The sequence below is a fragment of the Capsicum annuum genome, chromosome 4, assembly GCF_002878395.1.
Source record: "Capsicum annuum cultivar UCD-10X-F1 chromosome 4, UCD10Xv1.1, whole genome shotgun sequence".
Lineage (NCBI taxonomy): Eukaryota > Viridiplantae > Streptophyta > Magnoliopsida > Solanales > Solanaceae > Capsicum > Capsicum annuum.
Window position 1 is genome coordinate 228,368,333 of NC_061114.1, and position 8,790 is coordinate 228,377,122.

At 32.8% G+C, this 8,790-nt stretch overlaps 1 protein-coding gene across 1 annotated transcript; it reads right to left on the reverse strand.

Annotated features, from left to right (window-relative positions):
* Positions 1–4,535: 4,535 nt before the first annotated feature.
* Positions 4,536–6,206, reverse strand: LOC107868539 (aldehyde oxidase GLOX1-like). Its single transcript, XM_047411343.1, has one exon. It carries the CDS (start codon positions 6,204–6,206, stop codon positions 4,536–4,538), a length of 1,671 nt encoding a protein of 556 aa, XP_047267299.1.
* Positions 6,207–8,790: the final 2,584 nt, after the last annotated feature.

Here is an 8,790-nt window from a genome sequence, read left to right on the forward strand (position 1 = left end):
ATATATATATATATATATACACTACAATATATATACAATTTATAAAACATATACATATGTATACATTAAATATACACATCTATAAAAGATATATACACAAATATACAAAACATATGCTCCTTAATATAATAAATTAATAATACTTGGTAGTAAATTAATAATATATTAGAAGTAAATTTTTAATTTAAACTAGAAATTTAATTTAAATCAGTAAATGAAAAAAATTACAGAGTAAGGACTAAGGGGTGAATGAATGTTGAATTTTATTGATTGCGAAATGATCCAAAATTTATAATTTACATGAATGAAAAATCTACAAATTATGCATCATTTTTTCCAACTCATTCATGTTAATATTAACGGGAACTTGCATAGGATAGTCAAAGTCAACGGGGGCAAAATCATGAATTGAACTTGATTCTGCTGAGTTATCCCGTGAAGACATAATTTCTTCAAGTTTCAGCTCGTCGTTCGGCTCCGGTTTCATTCCTTGGTTTCTTCTTTCCGCTCTAATCCAATCTCTGAGGCAAACTAGGACATTCATTGCATTGCTTCTCAATAAGTGTCGGTTGCCTCCAAGTTGTTGTCGTCCCTGACTAAAGGCGTTCTCTGATGCAACGGTTGACATTGGAACATTCAAGATATCTCTAGCTAATCTTGAAAGCACAGGATATTGTGTTTCATTACTCCTCCACCAATCCAACGTGTTGATCCGTCGTCTGCGATCCTCTGACGGCGATCGAAGATAATATTTCAGCTCTTCCCGATAACTTGATGTGTAAGCTCTCTCATCAACACTATTCCAACAAGGTAAATCATAAAAGGAATCAGGAAAACCACTATGTGCTGGCCTTTTAGAAGATGATGGCTCCTCGGGAGGAAGAGGAGCGACTGTTGGAGTGATATTTGTAGGTACGGCTAAGTAAAATAAATCAGTATAGTGATTATATAATTTTTTTTTATACATTCATTCGCATCACCCATAGCCGTCTACAAATCAGGTTGTACTTGTTCAGAATCATTGTTAGTATTTATTTCTAAGTTAGAATAAATAATAGTACTAAAGTGGCACATAGTATTATTTTTCATGCACAGATTTAGCATAGCACCAACCAAGTAAATAGGGGGAATCGGAAAACAATATTTTTTAAATTTAGTAAACATGGCACCAACAGCTTCTTTATAACCTTCTTTATTTTTATATTCTTTGAGCAAACCAGAAATATCGGCTATATATGCCAAAATATTACAAACAGTAGGATAATAAGCACCGAAAAATTCAACCGTAGCTACATAATATTTTTCTAAAAACTTAACAAGATCATCAATTACAACCCAATCAGAATCATATAGCATGCAATCAGCAGAATCAGCAAATGAACCGCAATGTTGGTTAAAAGCTAGTGTAATAGGAACTCTATATTTATAACAAGTTTTTAAAAAATCATACGTAGAATTCCATCTAATATCAATTTCCTCGGGCATCAATATTGATACAAGTCTATTTTCTTGACATTTAACTTTAAATTTTCTAATCTCGATGTACGATTATTTCCTTTGAATAAAACCAACAGCAAGTCGGATTTTTTCAATAAAAAACTCAAAAAACTCAAGACCATCTTTTACAATTAAATTATAAATATGACATGCACACTTAATATGAAAAATTTCAGGCAACGACGGAGATAGCTTAAATTTTAACTTTTTTATAGCAGTCTTGTTATTAGAAGCATTATCAAAAGCAATACATAAGATTTTATTTTCGATACCATAAAATCCGGCAACTTTAACAATAGAATCAGTAATAAAATCTCCAATATTTTTACGATCTTCATCATATAAAAAAGTGAGAATACGTTTTTGCATCACAAAATTACTATCCATCCAGTGAAAAGTAATGGTTAAATAATCATTTTTATTTATAGCACGACCAAGATCAAAAGTTAGGGACAATTTACATTGAATATTTTTTAACAATGTTGATAAATAAAAACAATATTGTGAATGAAGTCTAAAAATATCAGACTGACAAGTACTTCTAGGAACATCATTAAACATAGGATTATAAATTGCTTGAATATAATGAATAAATGCATCAGAAGAAGGAAAATTAAAAGGCAAACAACCACAGCTACCATTTTAGCTATTTCTTCCCGGTCCCTTAATTTATTATACTTCTTCGTTACCTGACCGGTTGCTGGGTCCATTCTAGTTTGCGTTGGCCCACCAACATCCCCACCACCTCGTACAATATTTAACTCTCTTTCGTGAGTATCACCTATATGTCTCATTAACGTACCCATACCCCCTTGCTTGACTCCGCTTTTATGCTTATATATTTGTTGACAAATATTGCATTGCACCTCAGTATCTGATATACGTTCAAAAAATTGCCATGCAATACTAGTTGTTTTACGAGCTCTTGGGGCACGGGGAGGACGGGAAGGGAGATTAACCGATTTAGATCTAACGTTAGTATTTTCTACTGTGGGTGTCTCACCAATATTTTCATCATCTTCGTCTAAATTAACCGCATCTACTTCATTTTCTTCTTCTATACCGTAATTTTTCTGAGCTTCTACATAATCCATATCGTGAGCACCTACATCTATTTCTTCCTCAAAAGGTGTACGAAGCGGTATCGGAGGCGAAGGCACACGAGTATATCTACTACTTGAAGTACCTCTACCGCTAGTAATTCACTTTTTATTACCACTAGCGCTTTCGGGACAAAAAGTTTTAACACCTTTAGTAGCGAGGTTTCTGAATTTATCCATGGTATAAATTAAACTAAAAAAATTTAAAATACACAAATATAATAAAATTAAATATTCAAAAATATTTAATACAATAAATAAAAATTAAACGTAAGAGATGGCACGACAATACCAAATTTTGAAAGTATCTGAGGGTTACGACTTTAGAACTTTCACTCGTACTTTGTAATCGCAAAATTAAAAAATTAAAGCGAGCACTTTAGGAAATTAAATATATTGAATATTTGAGAATTGAGAATTGAGATTGAGAGAGAATGAGATTTGAGTGAAAAATTGTGTGAAAAATAATTTGAAGGTGTAGGGTATTTATAGATTTTTTTTTTGGATTAAAAAATAATTTTAAAAGTAATTTCTTTTTAATTAATTGAAATGTGTATTTTTATCTCTTTACTTGTGAATTTCAGAAATTAATCAGAATTATTAAATGTTTCACGATTTAAATCCACGTGTTATTTGTTAAATTTTTGGTGATTTATATTGGATGACAATACAAGTTTAAATATAGTCAAAGCACAACATATTTCTTACATACGAGGACTACAATACAAATTTTAATTAATTGAAGATTAAATATGTTGAATCATATATATAGATCATCACAATGATCAAAGTAAAAATTTATAACCTATATCTAAAGGACCAAAGTTTTAAATAAAGAGATATAAGCTTTACACTGAAATAACTTTGGCAAATGTCTGTGTAACCCTTTTTCTTCTTTCCAGTATGTCATCGAATCGTACCGAGAGATGAAAACGGCCATTTGTTGGCTTTTCGCATATGCAACACACAAAAGCAGTATATTTGTTGGAAAGCCGTGATAAATGCGCACTTTAATAAAGAGTGTTTAAATTTTTATCGGCACTAGTTAATTGTGTTGGATCCAATATCATTATAGGCTTTAGGGATATCTATATATAAAGAGTGCTAAAATATAATTGTTACTATTTAATTGCCTCTATAAAACATAATTTTACAGCAATTAAGCTATTATTGTTAACTAATTGTTGCTAAATATCCTTTTTGGTGTGTCTTTTGTATGATCCAACTCATGGCATGTGTATTGTCGCTCTGGGGCTTAGGTTCATACGGATTTATCATTCAGACTATATGCCACATCTATGCCAAAATACGAATATTATGTAAACTCGAGATATATCTAATACATCTTCATTTTCATCTCTCATAATTCAGTTGTGGAATTTGCCTAAGCTAAGGTATAATAGCACTTAATCTCAAAAGCATGTATTAGCCTAAAAACCTGACAGTCCTGCTTAACCCATCCTCATTAGTCCACCCTCTCTAAGGAGCGTTACACCTTTTTTTTTTTTTTTTCTAAAGGAAAGGTTACGTTAAAAATAAAGACCAAATTGAAAAATGAGCAAAATGTTGAAAGGTGAATTTTGATAGAAACAAACAAATTAATGTACATATCTTTAGTTAATCAAATGGTCATTATTGTTTGATAATTGATCTATCTTATGTTAGGTATGTCGTTTTTCTCGTTCTTTTCATTATATCCAAAATAAACAAAACGCACTTCCAAGTTTTTTATCATCGCAATAAATTGTTTTATATGTCTTCAATACAAAAGAATATACATAAATCCCTTTGTTTGCATACAACATCTTTTCCAAAACCAAGAAACAAATGCTTTGATCATCTGATCTTATCATACTATCAAATCACTTGAAGAGATCACATTAAAATAGATCTTTACATTATAGTAAGAAGAAAAACAAAATACTTAATCAAATGTAACTAAAAGATCCTCACCCAAATTCCCTCACTTGGTATGTCCTGATGAACCACAAATAGAAGATAGTAACCAGGTGGTGCCAACTTACCTGATTTTGGAAATAAACAACTCACTTGGTACACAGATTTACCAACCTGTTTTACAACTCCATTTGAAAGTACTAGCAACCTTTGATTCATAGTATTTGAATGTGTGTTAAAACCAGGGGCAACCATAGTCACTTTGATCGAATTTTTGTTTAGTAACCTGGAAATAGAAAATCGAATGTTAACTCGTTGCCCGTACTTGAATTTATGACGGGAAACAGGAGAAATGATTTGCGGTCGCAAATTAGCAGATTCTGAGTCCAAGTAGGATGGTGAGAATGCCTCCAGGCTTAATTCTGTAGGGAAAAGGACTCCGGTGAAGTTGTAAAGCTCATTTGGATTACTACCACCAACAAGAACACGACCATCTCGAAGTAAAACCGCTGTTGAGTGGTACATTCTGGGTATGGCACTAGGGTTTTGTACCTCAAATCTAGATTCAGGTAAATTATCAGGTCGATAAATCACTGGACTCAGAACTGGATTCCTAGCAATTCCCCATCCAGCGGCGCCTGATGTCGCACCATTGATGATCAAAACGTTACCATTTGGTAGAATTACCATATCACCCATTGTTCGAGCCAGTGGCATGGTCTCCATGGTCCATTGTGGATTCGGGTCAGTAATTGAAATCCGCCCACACGTGTTCAATGCATCCACAAAGTCACCTCCTGTTGCTTTGAGGTATGAGCCTTTTGGTGCTCCACCACACACCAAAACCTCAGCTTGAATCGTTTGTGCCTCCAAGTTATTTAAAGGAAGAAGAACTGCTGAACCTGTACTTGGATAATTTCTCGGGTCGCCACCAGGTATTTCTGGGTACGTTTTCACCACTGTATTCTTCGTGTAATCGAGCAATACAGCTCGATCATTGGCGAAAATGAATAGATTTCCATCCACATTAAGAAAAACAAATGGGTATAGATTGTTTTCCTCTCTAGGAACATTAGTCTGTTGAAGAAATGGCAGACTAAATACATTATTAGTCGAAGCAGACTTGGGATGAAACTCGTAGTTAAAAGCATCACGACCACCAATAATAATTTGCCTGCCATCAGGCAACATATGATTAGTGGCATACCATCGACTTTGAATCAAGCCATTTCCCATTTCCTGCCAGTCACAAGTGCTCCTTTTTCCATTGATGCATGGCTTGAAAACTCTTATTACAAGTTTCCCATCGTTGAATCCACCAGTCTGAACCAACGAACCGTCTGACGTGGCAGAGCCAGAGGAGCACCACACGTTGGTTTGGATCATAAGGGGACGTACAGAGTTGGTGGACACGTCGTATTCAACAGAGTGGGCAGTGCAATCGACTTTTAAGGCGAGGTCATTGTTGTTGTTACGACATTTGCCATTATTAGGTAAGGAGATGTTGGATGCACCAAAGTCAGTACGATCATACATGACGACTCTGTCATCGTTGAGGAGTTGCATGTGCATGGCTGAAATGCCGATGTTGGACATGAGTAGGTCCCACGTGCCACCGGCGGCGTAAGCCGTGTTCCGGAGACATGATAACAGCAGAAGGAGAGGCAGCTGCCAAAGAATGAAACAATGAACAACTGTTTTTCTAATCGCCATATATATGAGCTATGACTTTAGTAGGCTATATGTGTGTATTTAATGTGAATGTATATGTTTAATAGAAGTGGTGATAGTGATACCCTTTATATATGGTAGTACTAGATTAGTAGTCTAGTAAAGTAAAAAGGTCGTGTCTCTACATAAAGCAAATACTACTGTGTTTTGATAAAATAATAACTTGCTGCATGCCGGTGGTAGTTAATTTGTCGATTGGAAGAAGGAAAGAATAATATTGGCAACATATTTTTTAATGCAATATAGACTTTAGGAATACTTAAGTACTATTCCAAATCATCACATTATAGGTTAGGGGCTTAGAGTCTTAGAGAAGTTAACTGCATGTCATAACTTTGAGTTGATAATAATCTTAAAAGAAAGGGAAAATAATAACATTGTTTGGTTATATTTTTTTTTGTTACTGACCCAAATCCATGTTACATATTGTTCGCTTTGGCTGCTTGGTATAACAAGTTATTATCAAACATGAATACCATTGTGTTAATCTTATAGTTAAGCTTTTCACCTTTATCGTCTATTCTAATATATGGAACTTGCCTAAAATAACATGTACACTCGTTCTTCAGAAACTTGTCCGTCTAAATTAGTCCTTCTATGTGACTGCCCTGATCATATGTCACATGAAACAATATCCGGCTTCTTCATCTCCCACTACTAAAAAGTATTGTTTTAGTTATGCGATTTAGTGAGGGACATCCCTCACTAATTAAGATTTAGTGAGGATAACCATCGCAATAAGGTGTCGTTGTCAATTTGAGCCTTGCTAATTATTAGTGAGGGAGACCCTCGTTGAGAAGAAAGCATTATGAATAAGGCTATACTATATGATTGGTGTGGTACGTTGCTACACAAATTATTACTTGAAGAGTTGAAGTACAATTATTACTCCCACTTAAGCCTATATTCATATCCTTCCCTCAAATTGTTAAATCATCCTAAATGAGTTTGAAAGGAATTAACCTTTATAATTAAATAACAGTTTACCGTAACTAAGGTGATTACAAGAACTGCATCACAATGCATGGATTATATTCCTCTCAATACTCTATATAATAAAATAGCTCTACATTACAGAACAAAAGTAGTGTTGTATGAGCTAGAATAATAAGCACAAGATATGTGGAATAAAGCTTACAATAGAAAAGGTTCACGTGCCCAAGAGATCAATCTCGTACGTGTTAACTTTTACAGGTCAATTGAGGCAACGAATATGTGCCAAGGTTGTAAACTTAACTTTTAACCTGGTCGAATATGCCCATTGAAATAAATAAATAAATAATAATCTTAGTAATAATAATAGAAACTGAAGGAAAAAAAAAAACAGTACGTAAAATTTATTAAAGTGAATTTGTCAAAGATCTCTCTTGTTTTATAATTAAGTGTTTAATTGTTTTCATTATATTTAATACTCCCTTCATTTAAAAAAAAATGATCTACTTTGACTTGACATAAAGTTCAAGAAAATAAATAAAACTTTTGAATCTTATGGCCTTAAATTAAAGTTGTGTCAAATGTGTCAAAATGCCCTTTAATCTAACATGTCATGTGAAAAGTTGAAATTAAAGTATTGCCAAAAAAGGAAAGAGATTATTCTTTTTTAAACGGACTAAAACGCAAAGTAGGTTATTCGTTTTTTAAACGGAGAGAGTATTCATTTGACTCCCATGGAATGTGTTAATTTGCCTATAATTTCAGAAAGAAAATATGTTCTTTTAATTTCAATCTGTTTACTATAATAATTCATTAGCACGAATCAAATAAAGCCTGGACCTATTGAGATCAATTTTACATTTAAAAAAGTGTTGTTTGACTAGCTGCACGTAATAGAGAATATTTTCTCAATTATTTCAAAACATTGTATTTCCTTAGCTTTTCAAAATTTTGGTTAATATTTCAACTGTCTAAGTTCATTTAAAGTTCATAATAATTGATTTGTCTATATATTCTCAAGCATGAAATTCCATTTTACGGCTGTCTCCGCTAAATGTTCAGTTTGTTCCTTGTACCAAATAAATATATGTATTATTATAGTACTTTCAATCAATTTTTAACAAACAGATAACAATTAATATGAGTATTAAGCAGCCATCTTAGAAAATTAGCCCCAGAAGAGTTAGCAAAGCTTTCCAATTATTGGTATTGTGTAATTATAATAATCCTAGTAAGGTAGTTTTTTTTTTGGATTGAGTTAAGTTTAAGAATGTTTTTTCAAAATCATGATATTAGAGTTAATGTTATTCGAATTTATGATTACCTAATAAATTTGCTAATAAAATGATTGATTATTAACCATCTATAATTAAGAAAAATGGTAAACAACTACATATAATTCACCAAATTGAAATGAAAATGTGTGTGTATTGTGAATTTAGGTTCCGTTTAATTATTCACCCTGCCGTTTCCCTATCACCCATACGTTTCTCCATCAATTATTAAACTTTGCATATTAAAACTTAATTTCTTCCTTATAATTAAGCATGCAAAGGTCAACCAAATGCACATCCAAATTGAAAAGGAATGTCATATTTGACTTCTTGCTTTTTTTAATGAACTAAATCTTTAA

Coding starts and splice junctions, on each gene's coding strand:
- LOC107868539 (XM_047411343.1), bottom strand. CDS start 6,206: ATGGCGATTAGAAAAACAGTTGTTCATTGTTTCATTCTTTGGCAGCTG.